This window comes from Trematomus bernacchii, unplaced genomic scaffold, assembly GCF_902827165.1.
Source record: "Trematomus bernacchii unplaced genomic scaffold, fTreBer1.1, whole genome shotgun sequence".
NCBI classification, from domain to species: domain Eukaryota; kingdom Metazoa; phylum Chordata; class Actinopteri; order Perciformes; family Nototheniidae; genus Trematomus; species Trematomus bernacchii.
This window is the reverse complement of record NW_022987803.1, coordinates 3,413,578-3,439,822: the sequence shown is the minus strand read 5'-3', so window position 1 is coordinate 3,439,822 and position 26,245 is coordinate 3,413,578. Positions and strand designations below refer to the sequence as shown.

General features: G+C 40.9%; 2 protein-coding genes across 4 annotated transcripts in view; one reads left to right on the top strand and one right to left on the bottom strand.

Annotated features, from left to right (window-relative positions):
- Window positions 1-12,486: 12,486 nt before the first annotated feature.
- cx52.6 (connexin 52.6) lies at window positions 12,487-15,899 on the top strand. The gene is made up of 2 exons (XM_034150476.1): window positions 12,487-13,836; window positions 15,861-15,899. Exons 1-2 carry the CDS (start codon window positions 12,487-12,489, stop codon window positions 15,897-15,899), a joined length of 1,389 nt encoding a protein of 462 aa, XP_034006367.1.
- A 1,230-nt stretch (window positions 15,900-17,129) lies between these two features.
- bach2b (BTB and CNC homology 1, basic leucine zipper transcription factor 2b) overlaps window positions 17,130-26,245 on the bottom strand; it is a 92,386-nt gene continuing 83,270 nt past the window's right edge. For all 3 annotated transcript variants that reach the window (XM_034150473.1, XM_034150472.1, XM_034150474.1), the window contains 2 exons: window positions 23,200-23,406; window positions 17,130-22,545 (listed from right to left, as the gene is read on the bottom strand). In XM_034150473.1, the coding sequence (XP_034006364.1) occupies window positions 22,093-22,545; window positions 23,200-23,406 (660 nt within the window). In that variant the 3' untranslated portion in view covers window positions 17,130-22,092. The remainder of the gene's footprint in view (window positions 22,546-23,199; window positions 23,407-26,245) is intronic.

Below are 26,245 nucleotides of genomic sequence, written 5' to 3'. Positions count from 1 at the left end.
CTGAACTCGAGTCGCTTTCCGGCGCGTCATCACCGCGCGTCATCACAGCAGGAGGGAATCCATCCGAATCCACCTCTTAAAGGGGCCCTATTCTGCTTTTTGGGGATTCCCTTTCCTGTAGTGTGTTCTATAGGTTTTTGTAAATGTAAATTGTCTGCAAAGGCTAAAATCCCTGTGTTCCCTCCAGGGAGTTCCCCCCTCTGCCTAAAACGCCTCCATTAGGCTCCTTTGTTTACTTTAGTAACATAGTGACATCACTGTGTAACATTTGCGCTTCTATTGGCTAGGCTTCAACACATCAGACCTTTCCCATTTATCGAATTTCCGACTCCTCGACTCCTCGGTCCTCCGGTAGTGACCCGGAAATCGATTTCAGTGTGCCATGTTGAAGGACATCCCATTTCTCTAAATGCACATAGAGCGGCGGACAGACGGGTCTCAGTTGGTTTGGTTTCCTCTGCTTACTTTTAATACTTGTAAATAAAACTTTTGGCCCGTAATTTAATTTCTCCATTGTAGCGACCAGAGAGGGGGGGGGGTTTATATACCCAGTCTCTGATAGTGTTACGTTATTATGAGAGTGCTCTGATACTTGTTTGATTCTGAAATTGTATATATATACTGTATATAAATATATACATATATATAAATATATGTGTGTGTGTGTGTGTGTGTGTGTGTGTGTGTGTGTGTGTGTGTGTGTGTGTGTGTATGTGTGTACTATGTCCACATAACAGCCTGTTATTGTCTCATTATACCGCACTGTCAATTAATTAAAAGTAAATATATAAGTCGTCATGAACACATTTGTCCATCAGACAGAGTGCTGCTGTGCCTCCTGTCATCATTAACGGACGTCTCTTTAAAATGACCGCTCAGAGGAGAGGAGTTCTCATTTCTCTAACCGCCTGCTGCTTCCCCTCCTCTCTCCTCGGTTCCCCTCCTCGACTCCTCCGCTTGCATCTCCTGTGGGCGGGACTAAGACACGAGGATAGGAGTCGAGGAAGGGAAATTAGATAAATGGGAAAGGTCTATTGTCTGAATATCCTATGGGGTGGGACATCTCTGAGTGGTTGACCAACCACAACAGAGCCGGGCCAGCTAACCAATCAGAGCAGACTGGGCTCTGGTTTCAGAGGGTGAAAAGAGGTGCTGCAGTACAGGCAGTATGAGAACAATGAAGAGCTTTTTGAACATTAAAGCATGTCACAGTAGAGACACTAAATACTGATATGAACCTGAAAATGAGCATAAAAGGGCCTCTTTAAGTAGATCACAAGTCTCTCAAAATTGTACTTAAAGTGGACCTATCATGCTATATTTGAATAATATAGTGTAGGACCATACCTATATAAGGCATATTTATACTTTTTTCTTTTCAAAATACCAAACAGATCATGCATTTTAGCCATGCCTCATTTCGCTCAATTTGCACTTTTTTTTAGCTCTGCTCTGCAAGGGCAGATTCAGTGAGAACAGCACCATCTACTGGCCTGGCATATGTACTACAGCGTCTCCAGCGCTTTCGAACGGCAATGGCCGTGGCTGTCTCCTCCTGATTGGTGGAGTTGGCCCAATAGCCGTAGCGCCACCGTCCTGACGTCAGGACAGTGTTCAAATCTGGATCAGTTTTTATCAGATCCGTTGCAGCCCCTTTTTTAGAGATTTGGGTATGGAGGAAAATAGAGAGGGTTGTGTTTTCTGACACTTGGTGAGTTCCCTGGAACACCGGGGACACATATTCATGTATAAAAGATGTACAAAAGTGCATTTTGCATGATAGGTCCCCTTTAAGTACAGTACTTGAGTAAATGTACTTAGTTACCTTCAACTCTGTCTAAAACTCATAATGCAATGCTGTATGTCATATGTATATCATGTCAGGCTGTCAAATCTGAGTCAATATTAATAGAGCAATAAAGATATCTGAGAATTGTATCAGTGGTATACAAAGTAACAGTACCTTTACAGAATCAGAATCAGAATCCAGTCTATTGGATTGGATTTTAAATTTAAATATACAAAGAACCTTAAAAGCTAAAAAACAAAAACACTTACGACAGTGAATATATGGCAAACAACATTGTATTATATTTGAAAGTGGAGGGCTGTGACATGTGTGCAGAAATGTGCAACATGTAGTCACTAGTCAGAGAGCTGAGCTTGAACATGGCTCACAGTATTAAGAACAAAAAAGAACAGCATGTTGTTCAAATGATGTGCATTCATGTAAAGCATCATGTTTGTGGGTTGGATAAAAAGTCAGTGTCAGTGGGGGTCCCGGGCTTTTTCAATTACTGTAATGTTACATGGTGCAATACTTTATCAAGTTGTCAGATTTGACAGAAGAAAGTCACATGTGCTATATATCCTGACGATGACTGCATCTAATATCTCTCAAATGGGGCTGTTTAATGTATAATGTAGTAAACATGCTCAACGACAGACTGTGACCCTCATCTTATCAGAGATGGCAGAAGTACACACATCCTTTACTCAAGTAGAAGTACAGATACTCATGTTTAAAAATACTCTGGTAAAAGTAGAAGTACTGACTAAACGTCTTTACTCAAGTAAAAGTAAAGAGGGCTTTGAAATGTACTTCAGTAAAAAGTACCCATAACTAGCAGCTGTTTTAAAGAGTACCTGACCTCCCTTTATATTAATGGAACAATAATGTCATTGTTAGCTAATGAATGTTTCCATGCTGAACAACGGCAACATGACAACGTTTTCATTGGTCCCTCTTCTTTAGAGAAGACCAGGAAATGATGGATACACGGATCGTGTTCAAATCAATAGGCACGCAATGACTCTAAATAGTAATGATCACGCCACCAAACACACATTCAAACTAAAGGAACCAGCCTGTTTGGAAAATGTAAGAAGTAGAAAGTACAAGTATTTGTGTTCAAAATGTAAGAAGTAGAAAGTACAGGTATTTGTGTTCAGAATGTAAGAAGTAGAAAGTACAGGTATTTGTGTTCAGAATGTAAGAAGTAGAAAGTACAGGTATTTGAGTTCAGAATGTAAGAAGTAGAAAGTACAGGTATTTGGGTTCAAAATGTAAGAAGTAAAAGTAAAAAGTCGTCAGAAAAATAAGTAGTGGAGTAAAGTACTGATACCAGAAAAATGTACTTAACCCTCTATGGCATGACTTTTTATTTTGGGAGGAAAATGTTTCACCATGTGTTTTAGGAGCTTAGGGGTCCCTGATATTATATCAATTTTAAAATGTGACCCCCCCACACCCCTCAACCAGGGATTGGTTTGTTGCCTCAGGGCAACAATGTGCTACGAGGGTATTGAAACACCAAGGATTTCTACAATTCAGAAGAAATAGAAAAAACAACTTTATTTGTGTGTGTCTTTCTCTGTGTGTGTGTGTGTGTGTGTATGTGTGGTGTGTGTGTGTGTGTGTATGTGTGTGTGTGTGTGTGTGGTGCGTGTGTGTGTGTGTGTGTGTGTGTGTGTGTGTGTGTGTGTGTGTGTGTGTGTGTGTGTGTGTGTGTGTGTGTGTGTGTGTGTGTGTGTGTGTGTGTGTCTTTGTCTGTGTGCCTTACCCTATCTTGACCTTCACTGTCCTCACTGTCAGATGGAATAGCCCTAACAGCCTGATCATGTCCCTTCTGCCCATAAAATGTTTTGGTGTCCATTTCCTGTAAATATCAGTAGATGGTAAAGTAAAAACATTGACTGGGTTTATCATTTTACAGCAGAGCACATTTGCACACTTGCATGATATTGCCTGGAAAAAAGTGGTCTAAGTGGCACAGTGTTGCCCTGAGGCAACGAACAAAAAAACATAGTTTTAGCAAATTAATAAATACATAATAAGTCTTTAACCTGTTAAGCCCCAAGCCTGTTTTTCAGGTCTCAGGCTCGAAAATGACATTTCCAGAACAAATGACTATATCTTCACTTCTAAAAGGGTTAAATTAATAATCTTTTTTCTCAAAGTAATGATAAACCTGTGAGTTGGATGTAGAAAAGTCAGAATCAATATAGATATTTTTTATTTTAAAGAAAATTCAGATTGAACATAGTAAAAAAATGTAAATTATAGTGTCCGTCCAACAATTATTTTTTACTTATAGTGAAAACCACCCTTGAATGATGGGATGGTAGACTAAAAGCTTTAGGAATCCAAAGTACAACATATAATAAGTACCCTGTATCAAGATTGATGCAAAATAAGTGACATTTGACCTTTTTAGAGAGGTTTAGAAAAAGAAACTCCACCTCTGAGGTGATTTGGGTGGAAATGGGCGTTTTTGCCGTTTCTCTGGAACCCATTGGTCGATTTTGATGATTGACATCTCTTTTGAACCGTTAGAGCCAATAGAATCGAAGGGGAATTTCCACATACACACCAACGTTACCATTGATAAGTGGGGGCTATGCGCACGCAGTTTGCCCTAAGCGAAACCTATCATATGCTCTGAAATCTGAAAACTTAAAAGTAGGTTTTTTGCTGATGGATTATCAGAAATCATTTAAAAGTGACACAGACACATTGGATTAACCTATGGATTAACCTTCAGCAGCGTTTTTATCGTTTTAATGCCATTGAAGACAACTTTTGATCAGACAAGCAGAGAAAGATGGCGCCAGCAGTGTGCACGGCAAGACGTCTCCCAGGCCTGTTCAGCCTTTTATCAGTTCTAGTGGTTTTATTGTTTTGTGTTTTTTGTCAGAATGTCTCTGCTCTACTAGTTTACGACCGCCAGTCGCTTATGGAAATTAAAGCGTTTCAGGAGGGGGTATTAGAGCAATGTTTAGGAGAGCCAACCTCGAATCCTCCTCCTCCACTTTTTTCAAGCATACTGGCGTACCTGCGCCGCCAGGTATATGCCATCCCCCAGAGGAAGCGCCCAAGACGAAGGGGAAAGCGGGGCGGAGAAGCCGTAAAGATCAGGGCTTACCTGCTATCTCTACTGAAGTAAAAAGATATGATTCTACACTGTATTGAAGTAAACATGTATTATTTTGAATTGTATTTTAGTGAACATGTATTGTTTGAACTGTTTTAAGTAATCACAACGGTTTTGGGTAATCACATATATAGAAATGATATTCTCACTTTCAACTCACTGACCCAGAGATCCTGTTTCACACACACACCGCTCCTTTTCACACCCACACACAGATGTTCTTTTTAAGGTCGTTAAGGACATCCATATATGTACACAAAGGTTTAAATGTCTGAGAAAGAATAGTTTATGTGAAAAACTCCCATGGGAAAGTAAGGGAGTGAATACCGGTGCAGAGATAAAGATTGACTTTTGACCTTGTGAAACTTTGGAATCTCACGTTCTGGTCAGAACTCTGATTCGCTGTATTGAACCCGACCAGGAGTGAATCCAACCGTAAAAACACTTGGGGGATGTGAGCAGCTCATACAGCTCCTCCTCACGGACTCTCTCATTCGCTTTGGAGTAAAAGGGGAAGGGAAAAGTCAACACATCTCCGCCCCAAAATATGATTATGAATACTGTTGTTTTTGAATGTAAAATGCTTTTTGGTTTGGTGAGTTGGCAGGTCCCGATATCTGTGTCCGCATCGCATCACAAACCTGAAGTCACTTTCTTCTTGTTTGATGAGTTGGCGGGTCCCGACACCTTTATCCGCATCGCATCACAAACCTGAAGTCCGGAGTACTCTGTATAACTTGTATATGTGTTTGGTTTCCTACCAGAAGTAAACTCAGATAATTGTTATAACTTTTGATTCCGGTGTTTTCAATTCCTTTCTTTATTTAATAGAGATTTCAGCCTCATCCAACGAACGGCGCGTAGCAGAGGGGGCTATCAGCCACCACAATAGGTGTTCTGCTCCAACACTACGTGGAAAGGCCCTTAGCCTCAATAGCAGTGGATGCTACGCTGCCCCGATGATTAGGCAGAGATGGCTCCTCCGCGTCTTTCCGGATGGCCGCTCAGTGAGCCTACCAGAGCAGGCTAATTTCCCCAGGCGGATACGCAGGGGTGGCGTGGATCACAGACACCTTCGCCCACTGGATCGTACTCAAAAACCGAGAAGATGGGAGCTTACTCTCCGCCTGGCACTCATCAATGCTAGATCGCTAGCTAACAAGACTTTCCTGCTTAATGACTTTTTTAAATCCCGGGATTTGGACTTTATGTTTCTGACGGAGACGTGGATTCGTGCTGGTGAGTTAACAGCTTTTTCGGAACTTTTACCACCTGACTGTTCATTCATCAGCACCCCACGGACCACCGGTAGAGGTGGAGGGCTGGCGTCGGTCTTTAAATCCAGCTTTAATTGCCGTCAAACTCCGTCGAACAGCTTCTCCAGCTTTGAGCTGCAACTTTTCGAACTACACTTAACACTTCCAGTGCTCTGTGCTTTGATCTATCGCCCTCCGAAGTTCAATAAGGATTTTATTCAGGAATTCTCAGACTTTGTAGCGGGGGTTATCTTGAACTTTGATCGATGTTTAATCATTGGCGATTTTAATATTCATGTGTGCTGTGATTCCCGACCGCTCGTCAAAGATTTTATGAATCTCATTGACTCTTTTAACCTTACACAGTCGGTTAATGGCCCGACACATGAGAAGGGACACACACTGGACCTTGTGTTGTCTCATGGTTTAGATGTTTGTATCAGGGAAATTTGTGACACTGGTATTTCGGACCATTTGCCTGTGTTATTTACTATGATGCTGCCTTGCTCTCAAGTTGACTCGTGCGTTCCGGAGCGCCGCCTACGTGCGCTGAATCCTCTGACAGCGTCACAGTTTTCCGTTGCCTTTAATGACTCTGTGCTTTCCACATTAATTGATTCTTGTGACGCCAGTGCTGAGGAGATTCTCAGCCTTTTTAATTCTACTTGCACGGATATTCTGGACCTGATCGCTCCATTCACGGCCAGACGCCCTAAACCTGTGACTGAACCGTGGATGACTGACTCTACCCGCGCCCTGAGACGCGCATGTAGACGAGCAGAGAGGAGATGGAAGAAGGATAAACTTCACGTCTCCTTGGGGATTCTAAGAGACTGTTTAAGCGAATATCAGAGGGCTGTTAAATGTGCAAAAACACATTTTATTTCAAATCTTGTGTCCAAAAACCGAAATAGGCCCCAGTTCCTTTTTACCACTCTTAATTGTCTTTTAAATCCCTGTAACTCTCCCTGTGTTGTGCCATCACCTACTTTATGTGAAAAGTTCCTTTCATTTTTTAATGATAAAGTCTTGGCCATCAGATCTTCACCTCCTCCTCTCACCTTAGACCCAGCAGTGTCTCCTGTGTGCTCAGCTGTCTTCGAGCAATTTGACCTGGTTTCACTGCCCGAGTTATCTGATGTGGTTAAAAAATTGAAACCTTCACAATACCCCTTAGACAGTATTCCTCCGAGACTACTGAAAGACGTTTTACTACAATTGGGTCATATATTTTAACTTTGATAAATATCTCTCTCACCTCAGGCTGCGTTCCAACCTTTTTTAAACATGCTGTAGTGCAGCCTCTTATCAAAAAACAGAACCTTGATCATTCTGTTCTCTCCAACTTTAGACCTATTTCTAAGCTGCCCTTCCTGTCTAAAGTCCTAGAGAAAGTGGTGTTAGCGCAACTGCAGTCGCACCTTGTTTTAAACTGCATATCAGAAAAGTTTCAGTCTGGTTTTAAATCACGCCACAGTACGGAAACTGCTCTCCTAAGAGTTTTGAATGATCTTCTTTTAACTGCTGATTCTGGGAATTCTGCTGTGCTTGTGCTTTTAGATTTGTCTGCTGCTTTTGACACCATTGACCACCAAATCCTTTTATCACGCCTTGAACTGTGTGTTGGAATTAAAGGTAATGTCCTAAAATGGTTTCAATCCTATCTGTCAGAAAGGACCTTTTCTGTGCATCTTGGCCAGTATTCTTCAGCTGCAGCCCCACTAGCATATGGGGTCCCTCAAGGCTCTATCATAGGCCCCATTTTGTTCAGTCTGTATTTACCACCTCTGGGGTCAATTTTTAAAAAGCATAACATATCTTACCATTGCTTTGCAGATGATCTGCAGGTATACCTGCCTATAAAAGCAAATAAGGAATCTAGGATTGCCTTGCTTAGCTGTCTGAAAGACATACAATCATGGATGGAAATCAACTTCTTGACTCTCAATGAAAACAAGACAGAGATTATAATATTTGGAGAGTCTGAACTCCTGGATGGCTTTAATAGTGTACTCGGCCCCTTAGCCTCCTACAGCCGTCCCTCTGTCAGAAATCTTGGAGTCATCTTTGACAACTGTTTTAAATTCGACAAACAAATAAGCTCAGTTGTCAAGACAAGCTTCTTCCAGCTGCGGCTTCTGGGGAAGGTAAAGGCCTATCTTCCCAGTAAGGAATTTGAACAGCTAATCCACCTATTTATAACGTCTCGTTTAGACTATTGTAACTCCCTGTATATTGGTGTTGATAAGTGTTTGATCCGTCGTCTGCAGCTGGTCCAAAATGCGGCTGCACGCCTTCTTACTGGGAAGAGACGTTATGACCACATCACACCCGTTTTGGCAGACCTTCATTGGCTTCCTGTCAGTTACAGGATCCAGTTCAAGTACTTACTTGTTGTTTTTAAATCATTGCATGGACTGGCACCACATTACCTGTCTGAGTTGTTGCACCGCCATGCTCCAGCTAGAGCATTGCGATCAGCTCAGCAGAATATGTTGGTGGTTCCTCGGTGCAGGAAAAAGACCCGAGGTGACAGGGCTTTCAGTGTTGCAGCTCCCAGACTGTGGAACAGCCTCCCAGTACATATCCGGACTGCTGAGTCAATTGAACTTTTTAAATCTCAGCTAAAAACCCACCTCTTTGCACTGGCTTTTAATACTAGTTGAACATTACATTTTTACATTTGTATGTGTTTTTTTTAAAAATATTTTTCTAGCTATTGTCCTTTTATTCATGTTTTTAATTATTGTTTTATTATTGTACTCCCATTGTGTTATTTAATATTTATTGCCTGTACAGCACTTTGGTCAACTGAAGGTTGTTTTAAATGTGCTATATAAATAAATAAAGATTGAGATTGATTGAGACAACAACAAAGGTAAGACATATTGCCGTGTTTGCTACCTAATGCCACGTGTTGTGATGTCTGTTTTTGTGTCTAATGTCGCGAGTTCTGATCATGGAGTGATGATACAGATACCTATCGAATCTGTGTAATCTCACGATGCTAATCGATGGGTTGGATTTGCATTTACGATAAGTAATAAGGGTGTTATACCGTGAGTTCTGTGCTAACGGCGTTAGCATTTGTGTTTTTTTTTGCTAAAAATGGTTCATATCATCAGTTAGCTGAGTTTCTTCCCGTTACATGGATATGAAACATTCATAGTTTATTAAATATTAAGCCATCAGACGCTGTTTCCTGCAGATGATGCGTTTTCCCCCACGCCAGCGGGCGGATGGGGTTCAACAGGTTAAACAATCAAATATACTTCTTTACATATTCATGCACATGCATATATTTTTTATTTTAAGCTGTGTACATTTCTAATATGTTAAAAAGTGAAATGTATCTTACCAAGTGGTGGCCCTGAGTCCCCTGCAGCTTTGCTTGCAGAAAGGACTGCTCCACCCCCAGACAAAATGCCACACCCATATCATTCCCTCATTTTATTGGACACCAGCATGTCAGGTGACATTGTGTATATTTAAAGAATATATATATATTTAGAGGGCCAGTGTGAGGTCCAAAAAAGTGGTTTGTTGCCTGAGGCCAACAGTATGCCATAGAGGGTTGAAGTAACAAAGTATTTGTACTCCACTACTTCCCAGCTCTGCATCTTATAAAGGGTGAAAACAATATACATGTCTTTATTTGTGTTGTTCTTTAAAAAGTACTCAAGGCAGTAGTTGTTGTTCAAATATGTCAGAGCTTCGATACACTAAATGACTGGGGACTTTTAAACTAGTTTCTGTTCTCAGATGTTTTTCATTGCATGGCCTCAGATCTACTTCATATAGTAAACAAGTCTCTCCACTCAGGTATTTTTCCACAGGCCCTGAAAACTGCAGTCATTAAACCGCTCTTAAAAAAGAATAATCTAGATGCTTCAGTAATGAACAATTACAGGCCAATATCAAACCTGCCATTTCTAGGTAAAATCATTGAAAAAGTTGTATTTCAACAGTTGAGTAACTTCTTGCATTTAAATAACTGTTTGGATGTGTTCCAGTCAGGAGTTCGTCCAAACCACAGCACTGAGACTGCTCTTGTAAAGGTCTTCAATGACATCCACTTAAACACAGACAGTGGCAGAACTTCAGTGTTAGTATTATTAGATCTCAGTGCTGCGTTTGACACTGTTGACCACAACATATTACTAGACCGACTAGAAAACTGGGTGGGACTTTCGGCAACAGTTCTAAATTGGTTTGAGTCCTACTTAAAGGACAGAAAAAACTTTGTTTCTATAGGTAAATACACATCTGAGTTAACACACATGACATGTGGGGTACCTCAAGGCTCCATCTTCGGGCCTCTTCTCTTTAACATCTACATGCTACCACTGGCTCAGATAATGAAAAACAACAAAATAAGTTACCATAGCTATGCGGATGACACACAAATTTACGTAACAATTTCACCAGGAGATTATGCTCCAATTCAAACACTGAGTAAGTGCATTGAACAAATCAATGACTGGATGTGTCAGAACTTTCTCCAATTAAACAAAGATAAAACTGAGGTAATGGTTTTTGGAGCCAAGGCAGAACGTATAAAAGTTAGCGCTGAGCTTCAGTCTGCAATGTTCAAAACAACAGATAAAGCCAGAAATCTAGGTGTAGTCATGGACTCTGACCTGAGTTTCAACAGTCACATTAAAACAGTTACTAAATCAGCCTACTATCACCTAAAGAACATATCTAGGATTAAAAGACTAATGTCACAGCAGGATTTGGAAAAACTTGTCCATGCTTTTATCTTCAGTAGACTGGACTACTGTAATGGTGTCTTCACAGGTCTCACTAAAAAATCTATTAGAAAGCTGCAGCTAATTCAGAACGCCGCTGCTCGAGTCCTCACTAACACTAAGAAAGTGGATCACATCAGTCCTGTTCTGAAGTCCTTACACTGGCTTCCTGTGTGTCAAAGAATAGATTTCAAAATAGTGTTGCTGGTTTATAAAGCACTGAATGGGTTAGGCCCAAAATACATGTCTGACCTACTGCTAAATTATGAACCATCCAGATCTCTCAGGTCTTCAGGGACTGGTCAGCTTTCTGTCCCCAGAGTCACAACTAAACATGGAGAAGCAGCATTCAGTTATTATGCTCCAAATATCTGGAACAAACTCCCAGAAACCTGCAGGTCCGCTGCAACTCTTACTACTTTTAAATCCAGGCTGAAGACTTTTCTTTTTGCCGCTGCTTTTAATTGAACTATTCACATCTTAAACTGCACTGTAACTTTTATCCATGTATTTTTTCTTTTAATGTTTATTTTATTATCTTTTCTTTTTAATGACTGATTTTAAATGCTATTTTCTTAATGTCTTCCATTTTTGTAAAGCACTTTGAATTGCCTTGTGTTGAAAGGTGCTATATAAATAAACTTGCCTTGCCTTGCCTTGAAATACATTTGATCTGTACCATTATCCTTCACCATGTCATAAATCTGTGTTTATGACACAGATATAAATATGTCTTGATAGAGCTGCTTATGTGCATGTTAATAAATGAACAAACACAAACTGTTGACATGGTTAAAAGCATACTTGTGCACGATTTATAAGCAGGAGAATTGAACACATTGTACATGTCGATGTATTGACTTTTCAGTTGGTGCTATTTTCAGTGTGCTGTCCTGGTAAAAGTATCAGGGCGAAATAACCTCAAGGCATGATGGGGGCTGCACTGGATCAATGGCTTCAAACCGGAGTCCTAGTTCGCAACAGCATGGAAACAGTGTCAGCTCCAGCGCTCAGTGAGGTCTCCTCCGTTTCCAAGGGACAACAAATGAGCCCTGATGTCTCCACGAAGGAGTCTGCTGTTATATAATAGCTTGATGCTGAAGCACGTGAGACAAGGACCCTAGAAAACATGTAAGTAAAACATATTTTTTGACTTTTCGCCTGTTTGCTTTCCTGCCTCCTAAATGGTTGAATGAGCTCCCCATTGATATCAAGAGAGCGGAAACTCCAGTCGCAAACTGAAAACCCATCTGTTTCCATTGTACCTTGGCAATTTAACTCTAAAAAAATAAACAAAGGGTTAATTTAGGCCTTGTAACTAATTCACCAGAACTTAATATGGTGATCTTGCTTGAAGTGAATATATCTGCACTTTCCTTGTTGTTTTGATTCTTTATGGTTTTTCACTTATTGTAAGTTGCTTTGGATAAAAGCGTCAGCCAAAGGAAATGTAGGCCTAATGTAGAAAATGTAATGCAATGAAAAGCCTTAAAATTGCTCTTTCTTAAATGTATTCATCAACAGATAATAATAATATGACAGAAGATGGGGGATTGGAACTTATTAGGGAGTATTTTAGAAGAAGTCCACATTCATTCCACCATCGTGGGGAAGATCTGGCTCACCATCCTCTTCATTTTCCGCATGCTTGTGCTCGGCGTGGCGGCTGAGGACGTGTGGGACGACGAGCAGAGCGAGTTTGTCTGCAACACGGAGCAACCCGGCTGCAAGAACGTCTGCTACGACCAGGCCTTCCCCATCTCCCTCATCCGCTACTGGGTGCTGCAGATCATCTTCGTGTCCTCGCCCTCTCTGGTCTACATGGGGCATGCTTTGTACCGTCTGAGGACCCTGGAGAAGGAGAGGCACAGGAAGAAAGCCTGTCTGAAGGCTGCGCTGGAGAGCACGGACCCCTTCCAGCAGGAGGACCATAAGAGGATCGAGCGAGAGCTCAGGAAGCTGGATGAACAGAAGAAAGTGAGGAAGGCTCCTCTGAGAGGCTCGTTGCTCCGCACATATGTTTTCCATATCTTAACCAGATCTGCGGTGGAGGTGGGTTTCATTGTCGGTCAGTGTGCTCTGTACGGCATCGGTCTATCCCCTTTGTACAAATGTGAGCGGCTGCCCTGCCCCAACAGTGTGGATTGTTTTGTGTCCCGGCCAACAGAGAAGAACATTTTCATGATCTTCATGCTGGTTATTGCTGGAGTGTCTTTGTTCCTCAACCTCCTGGAGATTTTCCACCTGGGGGTGAAGGAGATCAAACAGAGCCTGTATGGATACAAATATGGAGACGATGAGAGCGTGTGCCGGTCTAAGAAGAACTCCATGGTGCAGCAGGTGTGTGTGCTCACTAACTCCTCTCCGCAGAGGCTGATGCAGCTCACTCAGATGACCTGCTCGGCTGGCTCTGATGCCCAAAGGGGGAGTGTGGCCCTTGCGACCCCTCACAATAAGGAGGGCTCCAACAGCCAGCCTGCACACACATACCTGCAGCAGCCCAAGGGCCACTCAGCGGACAACAGGAAGCCGTCCTGCAGCAGTGATGAGTCCAATGAAGCGCACGGCTCAGGCCGGCCCCAGTACGCCGGCCCCCGACCCACACTGATGGCCGGACACATGGAGATCCCCGCCGCCCTGAGGAATGCCCAGAGGAAGCAGAGCAGAGTGAGTAAGGAGTACAGTGACATGAGCGACTCTCCGGAGAGCGACCACTACCCCACAGCCAGGAAGTGCAGCTTCATGTCCCGGGACCTGTCGGACGGCATGCTGGCCTCCACGTCGGACAGCACCGGCTCCCAGAGCGGGGCAGACGTGGAGGCCCAGCACCTGAACCAGGGGGAGAGCCCAGCAGTGACCCCCCCACCCCCAGCCAGCGGGAGGAGGATGTCTATGGTGAGCAGAGACATGGTTTATGTATCTGCACTGTTAAGGTTTAATTATTAGTAAAGTATTAGGTTAGTTCAAAGACATTAAGTTTACATAGGTTGAACTTAATATTATTGCTTTCATCTAACCTAATACAGTTATGTGAAATCTGTTGATATAATACATTTAATTAAAGTCAAAGTGTCAGTGGAGCCCTGATATGAATAAAAAGTATGACTATAAATCAAATCAAATCAAAGCTGTTGGCTTTACAGATGAACCAACATAGATGACAGTGTAAAAGATCATTACATTTACCAGAGAATTATAAAATATACAATAGAATGTGAAATACAAATGAAATAGATGAAGAGAATGAGGTACAATAAAAAGACAGTAAAATGACAACAAAAACAATCAAATAAAATACCATAAAGTGTAGGACTCAGGACCCAGCTCTACAGGCTTTATTACAAAGGAAGGTTTTCAACACTTAACATTTTGGACACTGTCTGCCTTCCCTAGAAAGACATTTGAATAAAGAAGTACAATCAGTAGAAAAACTCAACTAAACCCCAGACTAAAAATGTATGTTTCACTCATGGAAGTTTCAAGATGCCTAAAAAAAGAAAATCAAACAAAGGAACTATAAAACATCGTCAAATGTGATTCCATTTCATTTATGACTGCCTTCAGCAGAGACAGAATCAATATTCAGATTATTTACTGAAGTAAAAGAAATAAGATGATTTAAAAATACTCCATTACAAGTGAATCTGATTAATACATTTATTTACGTAAGTAGAATTCCAGCAGTATTATAAGCAAAAGGTATCACAAGTAAAAGTTCTCCTTATACAGAATGGCTCTTTTCATGTATAATAGATCAGTATTATGGTTCTTTTTATCATTAACAAATACATTTCATATAAAATTAAATTTGAGTCAATTGAAGTTATTTTAAAGTATTGGTAGTACAGTAGCCTACTGCATCAGAGGCATCATCATGTATTTTATATGTACAAAGTATAGTAACTATTCATGTTAAATCAATTAAGTGGAGTAAATAGTATAATATTTTCCTCAAAAATGTAATGGAGTAAAAGTATATGTAGCGTTGTCAGCACTTGTCAGTGACACTGAGTTGGGGGGTCAGCAGGAGTAGGTCGCCCCCTGCTGGACAGCACTGGAACATACTGCAGCTCTCCACTGCTCTGTCAGAATCAGAACTCCTTCATTAGTCCAGCGGGGAAATGTTTTACAGCAAAAGTGGCATAGCACTAGCAGGTCAAAACAGGCTTGCAATAATAAAGAGTATGCTAACTTATTAAATATAGAGAAGAAAAGCACACAGTAATAAAATACACAGCCATAAGTACAGAGCCAAATGGCTACAAATGAGTAGCAGCATTTCAAAAAAGTGACATAAGTAAAATACTACTTATGTCACTTTAATACTTATAAAAATGTTTGGACATTATGAAAATGTATGTTTTTTTCACATAATATAATTGAAATATTGCTAAATTGTGATTGGAAGGAAGTCACATTCATTCTAATTCAGCTTCGCCCACTTCAAACAGTTGAGAGAGGAGCTCAGAAGAGATCAACACATATATGAAATCAGTATGTTAAATCACCAAAACATGCAGAACCTATGAAAGAGGCAAGATGGAAAAACTCAATTCTGGTGCTTATATATATATTCAAGTCTGATCTAAATCTTTCTGTATGTATGACTTACATACAAAAAGTGGTTTTACAGTATTTCTTATACCTTTTTCTCTTCTGTGAAAACAGCTGGGTAAAAAGAGTTTGGGCAGGTACATTCAAAAAAAGATGATACTATTTAGAGCAGGGTAGTGGTGCTGTTCAGTGTTATGTGGCCCAAATGAGTTTTAAAAACAATGTACACTTGAGGATCCTGGCTGAAATGTTCTTTTGCCAAACTGTATCCACCTGTTTCAAAGTTATTAACTGGAGGTCAGAAAAACAAGCGTCTGTGATTTGGATAATAACCATGTTTTTCCCAACCATCTTTTTTCTTTTAGAGCATGATTCTGGAGCTGTCTTCAATCATGAAAAAGTAGATTGAAAATCACAGTTTTTGTGACCCAGCTGGAGACATACAGAAGTTCAAAAGCGACCGAGGGATCCTGACCCCAAAGAGCACTTCAACATTTTCTTAATGTTCAATACTAATGATATCTTCAGCACCTGATACTTTTATATTGATCATTTGCAAGCCACTTGCTTAATCAAATGTATATTTGGCTTAAAGCATAATATCTCATGTAATGAGTTGAACAGATTGGCTATGTGACTGAAGATTGTAATTTAAGATTGTGGCAATGGCAGCCACAAATGAAGAGGGAACTCTCTTATCAGCTGTTTATCAAACCCCATGGCCCACAGGAAAAAAGGGCTCTTCAAATTCAACATTTTGTTCAACTGAGTCGCCTCAAATTGTTAATGAATACATCTGACAATGTTTCCGATGTCCTGTTGTTTTTCTTCTAATAAACAAAATAGTTTAGTCTGAGTGATAATATTTTTGATATACTAAGTCTTTTTTAATTTTTTATTACGAGATTATAATGACAATCCCATGACTTAATTTTCATCATATTATTTTCTTTTACAGTGAGAAATGTATGGTGGCCAACAGGTGCCAACGCGCTCCGACAGCCAAAAACTCTTCCATTAGGAGAAGGAACAATAATGTGCCAAAACATGCAAATAAAGAAACATCTTCACCAACCTAGACATTTCAACTGCACTGACAAACACTCACAGTTCTGAAACAGACCAGCTCTGCCAACAGTGACAGTTGGCCAACTCCGGTCCCAGCTGTGTGCGTCACTTTTTAGTGTCCCCTGGTTTCTGTTGTGTTTTGAGCCTCTTGAAGCCATTTTGTTTATGCAGTGCTTTAAGTAAACAATGCGCATGTTTCGTAAAGTCGGTGAATGTTTTCTAAATGCAGCATGTGTTGTCACCTTGGGGAAGATGTTTCATCATTTTTGATTTTGGCACATTTGTGTTTTTATATTTACAGTGTTTTTGAAACCGCAGCATGTTTCTTCAAGTGGAAGTGTTTTGGGCCGATGTAACGCACTTGCACCTGTCCACCACCGTAGATGGGCTTCCATAGGAAGAAGAACTAACATTACAATTACATTCATCAAGTGTGCAGAAACACAACTCCAGATGAATGCTAATGTTGCACCGTGTGTGTGTGTGTGTCAGATCAATGAATGCATCTTTAATACTGACCAACATTTGGTCTCATTTTTCCAAAACCACCCACAAAACACAAATCATGATATGCATGTTTCTTTATTTCATAAAGAGAAATGGTGTCTAGACAAAAGAGTCATTTATATAACACAAGCAATTGAAATGAATGAAAATGGGGTTTGCACAATACCATATTTACAATGGTTTTTAAGTCATTTTAATTAATTAGGGTCATGTAGCATTTCAAAATGATAAAGGTAAGAACTCTTAGTAGAGTGAGAAATAACAGCTATTTCAAATGGACAATTATTAACACAAAACAGTCATCTCGAAAAATGAAAACAAAAAAACAACTTGAACTACAAGCTTAAGAGCTATTACATAAAAAATGATGCACCAAAATCTACTAATACAATAATCCATGTAATCTGTGTAAAAAGCATGTAGAAAAACACCTGATGCGGTTTGCTGATACAGTCATTGACCAGTTATGAGAGGTATGAAGGATTTCACAGGTAGATAAGTGTGAGGAAGTCTGCACTGGTGACTCAGGGATGGGGGCCGGGCCCCTGCATTCACTCACTTCACTTGAATGTGAACTATGGCCTTTGCAAGTTCTAAGGCAAATGTCGGAGGTGCACTTGTATCCATGTAATGCTGAGCCATCCCAAAAGTTGGAATAAAGACAAGGTTGAGGAAACTTTGTCTCTTTCCACGACACCAAGAACCAGTCCAATGAAACCGAGCCATTTTTGCATGGCAATTGTAAACATTTTGCATTTGTATATTTTACTCAATGATCTCAGCCTGCGCATTTAACCAGGATACCAGATTTGTTTTGTTGTTTTTTCAAGAAAGGTTGAGCAATGTGTGAGAAAGGCATGTTTTTGTTCATATTATTTGATAGAACAACCTTTGGAGTAGAAAAGCCAGTGTTTGTTTCAGAGAAGCAGCAACACAAAAGTTCAATTAAACAAGAGAAATACACAGCAACAAGGTAGGAGCAGTTGGAGCCAGTTTGCTGTAATAGACACAAACAACAATTGAACCTGGAGGATTCCATAAGTATCAAATTCTGAGAGTTATTTGAGTTGTTCAAGCTTATTATTATATCATTTTAAAGCTGCACCAATATTTCTTATACGAAAAATTGATCAAAAGAACATTGTGTATGAGGTTGCTAAACATTTAGCAAAAATATGATCACCAACACTACTTTTCAACAGCCCATTCTGCTATCACTTCATATTGTTTCCAGAAGCAGGCAGATGTTCTAAACCAAAAAAGAGACTTTCGTGCTGCTTTCATTGAACCGAATGGCTCGGATACAAAGTCAGTTAGCTGGTGAATTCTCATGAGTTGGTGGAGATCAGGAACAATGAGCTAAAAGAGGGTCAACCATATCAACTCCATTCATATGGTGACATGCACACAACTCCAAATGAATCATAATGTTGCTTTCTTTGCTCGTTGTGAAGGTTAGAAATGAATTGATGCAGCTTTAAGTCATTTTAACAAATCATTTAAAAGGGGCATTCATTTGATTTGAAAAAGTAAGTACTTCAGAGTGATGTGAGAGCGGGTTAAATGCTTGGCACCTGAGACATTAAAGGGTCGGTTCACCCAAATGACAAGAAACATTTTGTCACTCACATCTATCAGTAACTAGCAAGGCCTATAGTTATGGTTTTATTCACCAACGTTTTGGCATTCTCTGAAAAAATACTGTTCACAGCATTCAGAGTAATAGGAGAGTACTTCCTTCAGTGGTGTGAGCACCACAAAGGCAAAATGTAAAGAGACAGATATCCCAAAACATGAACCAATAAAACCAGATCTATCTGCGTGACCAGTGTCTACAAGACATACAGTAAGTGATCATTTGTTTTTGTAACTTGAATGGACCATTTAAATACGAGTTGACATGTTGCAGAGGATGCCTGTTACTGCACTTTGACCGAGCACTGAATCACCCGAGCTCCACGGGATTCTAAGGTTTGCTACGTTGAATTATCAACATTCAATAGGTAGAAGTTCTGCTATGCAAAAAAAAGGATGTGATCATTGTTGTATTATTAATGTGTGAGGAGACACCCAGGGGCCTTTGTTACAATAGTTTTGCTACAACACAAACTTCACAAATTAATTTTCTCCACACAGAGACATAAAGTCAGAGTCGACGCTCGCAAATGCAACACCGGGCCTCCTCAATTTAAGATTAGGCAGATGAAAAAGTACATGAATAAAAAGCGAGTTGCAAAATGTTTGCAGAAAATAAGCGTCTGTAATGTTTAGCTTTCTGCCTGGAACCTGGTACAATCTCTGTGGGTAGATACTGTGTTGCTGCAGGACATATGCATACAAGAATGAAGAAGAGCACACATTTGATAAAGGGCTGAACAAACACAAAAAAAACACACCAGCGGATGAAGGTCCTCTACTGCTGTGTATGAGTGTGTGTGTGTGTGTGTGTGTGTGTGTGTGTGTGTGTGTGTGTGTGTGTGTGTGTGTGTGTGTGTGAGTGTGTGTGTGTGTGTGTGTGTGTTTGGGTCTTTGTATCCCAACTTTGTAAGACGGTTTTATAAAATACACTTAATTGTTTGGCTGTATAAAAAACAGTCTCACCTGAGACATTTCTTATACATCTATAATTATTTAAAATCAGGGGGAGAACTTTTAAACCTTTCATTCACATTTTAAAGCCCAAATCCCAGACTTGTTTGGCCAGAAAAAATAATATTTTGCAGGGATTACTATAAAAACTGTTTCTCGGTTTATTTCAAGTAAGAACAAATCACCCTGAGTTGGATGGGGGAGTAGGTGGTGTAGCTAGCTGCTACAGGCTATCCTGGTAGCACATATCTAGCATCTTAGTTTGACCTGCCATACATGGCTATAAGATTTCAATCTAATAAATACTACAAAGTCAGTTTAAGTAGAATTTTTTTTATCGAAGAGAATATTCTTTAGAGTAAGGATACTCAATGAGAGATTACATTGATGTAGTGAAGCTAATGAAACATTAGCTTCACTACAAGCTACATTAGCTCCAGTGAACTCAGGGATAGTCTCTTTGGATTGGGGCTTTAAAGAGCAATGAATACACTTTTAAATACCATTTGAATTCAACCTTGTGCTAGAGTACGGCTCTGAAAGCCTCCTCTAGTTAGGGTTAATATCAACTCTTTCTGCCTTTTTATACATAGACATTTCAAAAAGATATCAGTTTAAAAGCAGACTGCTTCAGAGAAGGTAAACAGAAGAAGACAAACTAACTAGGCCTAAAGCTAGGCAGCATGCATGCACATCACAAATGAGGATGGTCAAACAAATGCACAATTAGGGCAAACGTGTTACTATCTTATATGATTGTTACTCAATCAACACACTGCTTTCACGTAGAATACAATTTGAATTAGCTTATTCAATTCCTAAAGAAATACAAATATAAGGTCTAAAACATTAGCTTCTTTTTAGCTTTCGGATACATTTTCTTCATAAAGATATTTTTATTGTATATTTATATAAACAAGATGTTTCCTCTTGAAGTTTAAGTGCTCCAGTCTGAGACTTTGAGGAGGTCTGACACAAAGACAAAGACCTTATTGAAGTGCTAAATGGCTCTGAGCGCTTGGGGCCAAAACAAAGTGCCTGACTGAAGTCAATCTTTTTCTCTTTCTCAGGATCAATTCAAATTCTTTTTTAGTATCTGTCACTTATTTGTTGGCTTCACTTTTTGCTGTCTCCTAACATCTAACGGCAATATCGAATAAGCCCAAAACACGTCTGCGAGAGCATCTTAAAATACTGATAATAAAATGTCCTCCAAACAACGCAAGACAGAACTCTTTTTTCACATTTAAAGAGGAAAAGGGGGAAGAGCCTCGCATAAAACACAACTTGAATGTCTAACTTTTATACATGCATGGGGCTAAAAATTGTACATGTGTTTTGACGCATGTGTCTGTATGTACTGCATGTGTGTGTCTTCATGTGGAGCTGATTTCCTGAGTATAGGAACGCTCACCGTGATAGGGAGCATTCGTTAGGCAGGACAGGAAACAGCAAAGCAAAGATTTTCCCTTAGCAAAAGGTGCTTGATATAACCCCGTGAAAAAGAAACGTCTAAGCCTCTACCAGTACAAAATCACTATTACAGTCATCATGCTCCATACTATGTACATTTCTGCCAAACAAGCACTTGAAAGTCACCGTTACAACATCCAAATACAATGGTATTGCTGATGAGTGGGAAATAGAAATAGCCATCTAACCGCCTGCAAAAAACGTTTTCCTTTCAATTCAGTGCTGAGGAAGGCAAAGGAGGAATGTTTTCGGTTACAGCCTGCACACAGTTCTCCTGTACAGAATTACAAATGCCAGACGCTCAAAGACATATTTGCATATGAACATTTTAAAAAGTCAACTGCATCTTAACTCCCCGTGTACAGAAGCTGCATTCTCATTTTTTCATGAATTCGGTTGAACATTCAGAGGATTCTTTTTTTTCCTGAGTTTGAATTGCTGTGACAAAAAGGGCCACTGAGATATAGTGAGAGACGAACCACAGACAGACAGAGAGAAAGAAAAGTGAGACAGAAAGAGGTAGAGAAGATTGATAGAGACAGAGTGGGAGACAGAGAAAGAGGAAGACAGGAACAGAGAGACACAGAGAGCTGCTGTTTAGGTCCGATGAGGTTCCACTTTGACTTGTGATGAGTGACACGTGGGGGGGGCGAGTCCCCACTGTAGAGGTTGCTGTTGGGCGAGGATAGCACCGTTGTAATGTTTGGTGAGAAGTTCCCACTCTGTGGTAAGAGGAGAATACCTGGAGAACAGTATTGCTGCTGTTAAGACAACTTTAGTGTCAACCGTTCAAAAAACAAAAAGAAAACAGCACAAAAATACATAAATACAAACAAAGCTTGTTTTTCAGTGAACACTGGCAGAGGCTGACTGTCTCAGCAACCCTGAGAGTGGGTTTGTCAGAAGAGTAAAATTAAATAATTAAAAAAACATCAAAATCAACAACACAGAGAACCACCACTAATTAGCGCAGTCCTTCCTCGGCTGCTCATCAGTTGTACATTTGTCAGTCATTTCCTGGCAGAAATCCACCGTTACCGCCTGGTTGGATTTGACCAGCCCTGACTCATCGTACAGGCCGGCGTCCTGGCTGTCTGTTTCTCTGTCCGGCCCGTTTCTGACCGCCGAGTCGGGCTCGCTATCTGCCGCCCCGGGCGATCCGTGGAAGCTGGGCTCCGGCGTGGCAGAGCCAGAGTGGGTGGTGAGGTCGATGCTGGTGGTGTTGGGGGGGGTGTCGGTGGAGTTGGCGGGCCGCAGCACGGGGCAGTAGTGGTTGAGAGACTGGACCTGCTCAGGGCTCAGCTGCACGTCGCGGCACACCTCCTGGGACAGGCAGGAGAAGTTCTCCCACAGCTCCCCCATACACGCCTTCAGCTGGTTCCTCTCCGTCAGCAGCTTCTCCTTCTCACACACCTGCACACACACAGTTGGGATTTGTACAATAGGGTTTAGTTCATTCAGGAAGAACCCTATTAGCATGAGTTTATGTGCTTTGGTTTTTGGGCAGAACCTCCAAAATAATATCTCTTAAGTGCTTTCCCTCTAAACAAAAACCCACCAACACATACTAACATCTGCATTTTCTCTTCAACATAACTCATTATGTCAGTGTCTTTCAAAACGACTCATATAAAGGTTTTCTGACCCGCTGGAGCTATCAACAGGATTCAACAGTTTTTTATTGTCTTTCAAAACGGTACTGAAAACACTTACTCGTCCTCTTTTTGTATTCTTCTTGATATCTTGTGATTGGCATGATTATCTTTAGTCAACATACATGCTTTCACTGTCATAGGTCAGTCACACCCTCTCCTAATAAACCCAATCATCTTTACTCTAAAACATGAATTTCTATGAATGATCAACCCTACCATCTTGCATGTGTCCCCCTCCCCACACACACAGAGGACACTAAAGGTGTGAGAGAGCTGAGAGAATGGAACCCATCTGAGATCAGTGAATAGTATTTCATCACATCATCATTCCTTGGTTGGTGTAATTGACGTGGTGTTTGATGAGCTGGACAGATAACAGGAAGTGACAGTGAGGTGGAAACTGATGACTCACCAGTTTTCTGATCTCACACTCCAGGTTCATGATGCAGTCGAGCTTCCTCTTGCGGCAGCGCTGAGCCGCGATGCGATTCTTACTCCGCCGCCTCACGTCATGGATAAACTCCAGCTGCTCCGAGGTCAGTTTGTGCATTTTCACCAACATTTGGAAGTCGTTCCGTGGAAGATTTGTGATTTGATCTACAGGGAAAGGCAGCTTTACCTGAAGAGAACGAGAAAGAACAGACATTATGCATACCATTTTTATTTTGTATTTATTGAGCATCAATAAGGTTGGACGGAAGTTGTCCATAACGTACAAAATACAAAGTTCATCTTTCTTTGATGCAGTCTGAAATGTGCCGCTAGGATCATTACAGACAAATGGCAGTGTTTCATCCATTAACACATTTATGAACGCAATAAATATTTGATTAATAACATTAAGAATGCATTTTCTCATTTCATGATAAGACATTTGCCAACCTTTAAATGGGATGTAAGAGGATGCTCTGAAACAACAAAGCCCACAGGATAGTGAGGCAGAAGTCACTCAAACACTCTCCAACAGAGAGAACTGAAATGTGTGGGCTCCACTATTCTTTTTGTTTACTTTGACTTTGAAAACCCCCCCCGGTTGTTTAACTGGCAGTGTATTTGGGATGGGAGGAGGAGGTTGCATTATACAAAACAAAAATATTTCATTTGGTGGGTTTAAAGATTGGTTTCTAATATTTGAATACTTTTTCAGACCCAAAATCTTTAGAACAGAACAGAATGTCGTTTTTCTCCAGATATGGGCTTAAAGACAACTGTGTATGTCAAGTGTTGTTGTTGTTGTCGGAGGGGCAAACAGAGACACTTTCTCACTTCAACACCATAGACATGGAGCAATTTGGGGCCTTGCCCAACACTGCAACATTATGATAACTTTACATTGGACTCCATACTTTGGAGCCAAAATCACTTTCAAATCATTCATACCCCAATTGTATTACTCAGATCGTGTACTTAAGTAAAAGTAGAAGTACCAGAGTGTAGAAATATACTCTGTTACAAGTAAAAGTCCTGCAATCAAAAGGTTACTCAAGTAAAAGTAGAAAAGTATTAGCATCAAAATATACTTAAAGTACCAAAAGTAAAAGTAGTCATTGTGCATTTCAGAATAATATATATGATATGTTTAATAATTATTGATCATTAAAGTTTTATCAAAGCTGATAAAAGTTTTTATAGTACTTTATTTACTGCTGGGTAGCATATGAATGTAATCCAGGTCTAACTAAATGTATTACATATAGTGGAGTAAAAGTACAAAATATACCTCTGAATTGTAATGGAGTAGAAGTACAAAGTAGCACAAAATGAAAATACTCAAGTACAAATCCCTAAAAATTGTACTGAAGAACAGTACTTAGTTACTTTACACCACTGAGTGTGACCCAGGTGAGTCAATGCATCATTGTGCTCTCACTGTCTGACGGTTACTACACTTGACCACTAGGTGGCATGAGAGTACTGCTGCACAGGCCTCACAGAGCAGGACGCGCTCTCCGCCTTAAACTAAACATGTAGCACTCTGCAGCAGAGGGGAAAAGGTGCTCCAAGAGAAAAGTCCCTCCCCATCTGTCCCGCCGCACCTGGAAACGTGCCAGTGCGACAGATTGAGGGGGCAGTGACTTGTCAAACTGATCCAAATCAGCGTCAGGTGAATTCTGCAAGCATGAATATCTACACCGGCACCTAACAGCAGACCTCAGAACAACATAATTAGTGGAATAAATGCAGCTGTGATTTGGCAGCGCAAATGAAAATGAGAAATCCATGTGGTATTTCTTCACTGATATGACAGCACATCAAGGCTGTTTGTGTTGATTCTCTCAGTTTGGAGAGCAACAATGAGTCTGCCTCTCTCCCTCAGGTGATGGCAAACCTTATGATAAGCACATCACAGGCACATCCATCCCAGCGGTATCTGTGAGCACCAGGGATGTGTAGCTGCAGGCAGCCAGAGGAGCAGAGCAGGCTTAACAAAGAGCCAGAGGAAGACAGCCGGAGAGCCTGGCAGAGATGAGAGGAGCTGCTCAGCGTTCTGCTCTCGCTTTCCCTTTCCCTGTGGCTGCCTCTCAGGAGCACAGGAAGTCAAACAAAGGAGGAAGAGAGGAGGAAGAGGAAGCACTCCCATAGTACCTGGCTGCTTGGGCCGGGGCAGATCCTCCCTGTAGACTTTTACCTGCTCACATGACCACAAAAAACTGAAACATTGACTTGAATGAAATGTATTATGTCAACATATTTCACATAACTGTATTAGGTTAGTTGGAAGCAATAATGATAAGTTGAACCTATTTAAAATTGGTTTCAACTAACCTAATTATGTAAAATCTGTTGACATAATACATTTAATTAAAGTCAATGTTTTTTATTTTCAGTATACATGCAGAGGCTGCAGCAGAGGGGGCTCGGCTCTGTTTCTCCACCAGATGCCACACAGATGCTGAAGTATCACCTGGTATAGGCGTCGCACCAAGGGGATGAAGCAAGGTGCCTACTCATGACAGAATTGACATTGCTCCTCATTGAAGAGCAGACCTAGATGTCAATCTATCCCTGGGAGAGAAAATGTATTGAGTTCCCTCATTAGAAGTGCAGCCCTGTGAGCCGCCAGGAGCCCCGCGTCTCATCTCAGCCCGACATCTGCATGCAGACAAATGAATAAATAATGACCCGAGCTTTCAAGGCCACATCGGCTCTCACTACTTTGCCAGGACAATGACAGCTCCAGGCTCAAAGACAGGAGCAGGGAAGGCTTTCAAACATCAGGACAGGCTGCCAGCGTCATGTAAAGCAGAGGAGAAGATGACTGTGTTGGTGAGCAGGTAGCTGGTGCCCCATAATGCTCAGACCTGAGAGCTGTCCCTCTGAGGGGACCTTTGGCGAAACCAGGCCATAACATACTAGAAGGAGACGCTGCGACCTTGTGGTGGTTTCTTTCTCCTCTTCCTCCACCAGTCACCGGTACACAGGGGACGACTACATTAAGCCGCTTTACCACGAGGTCC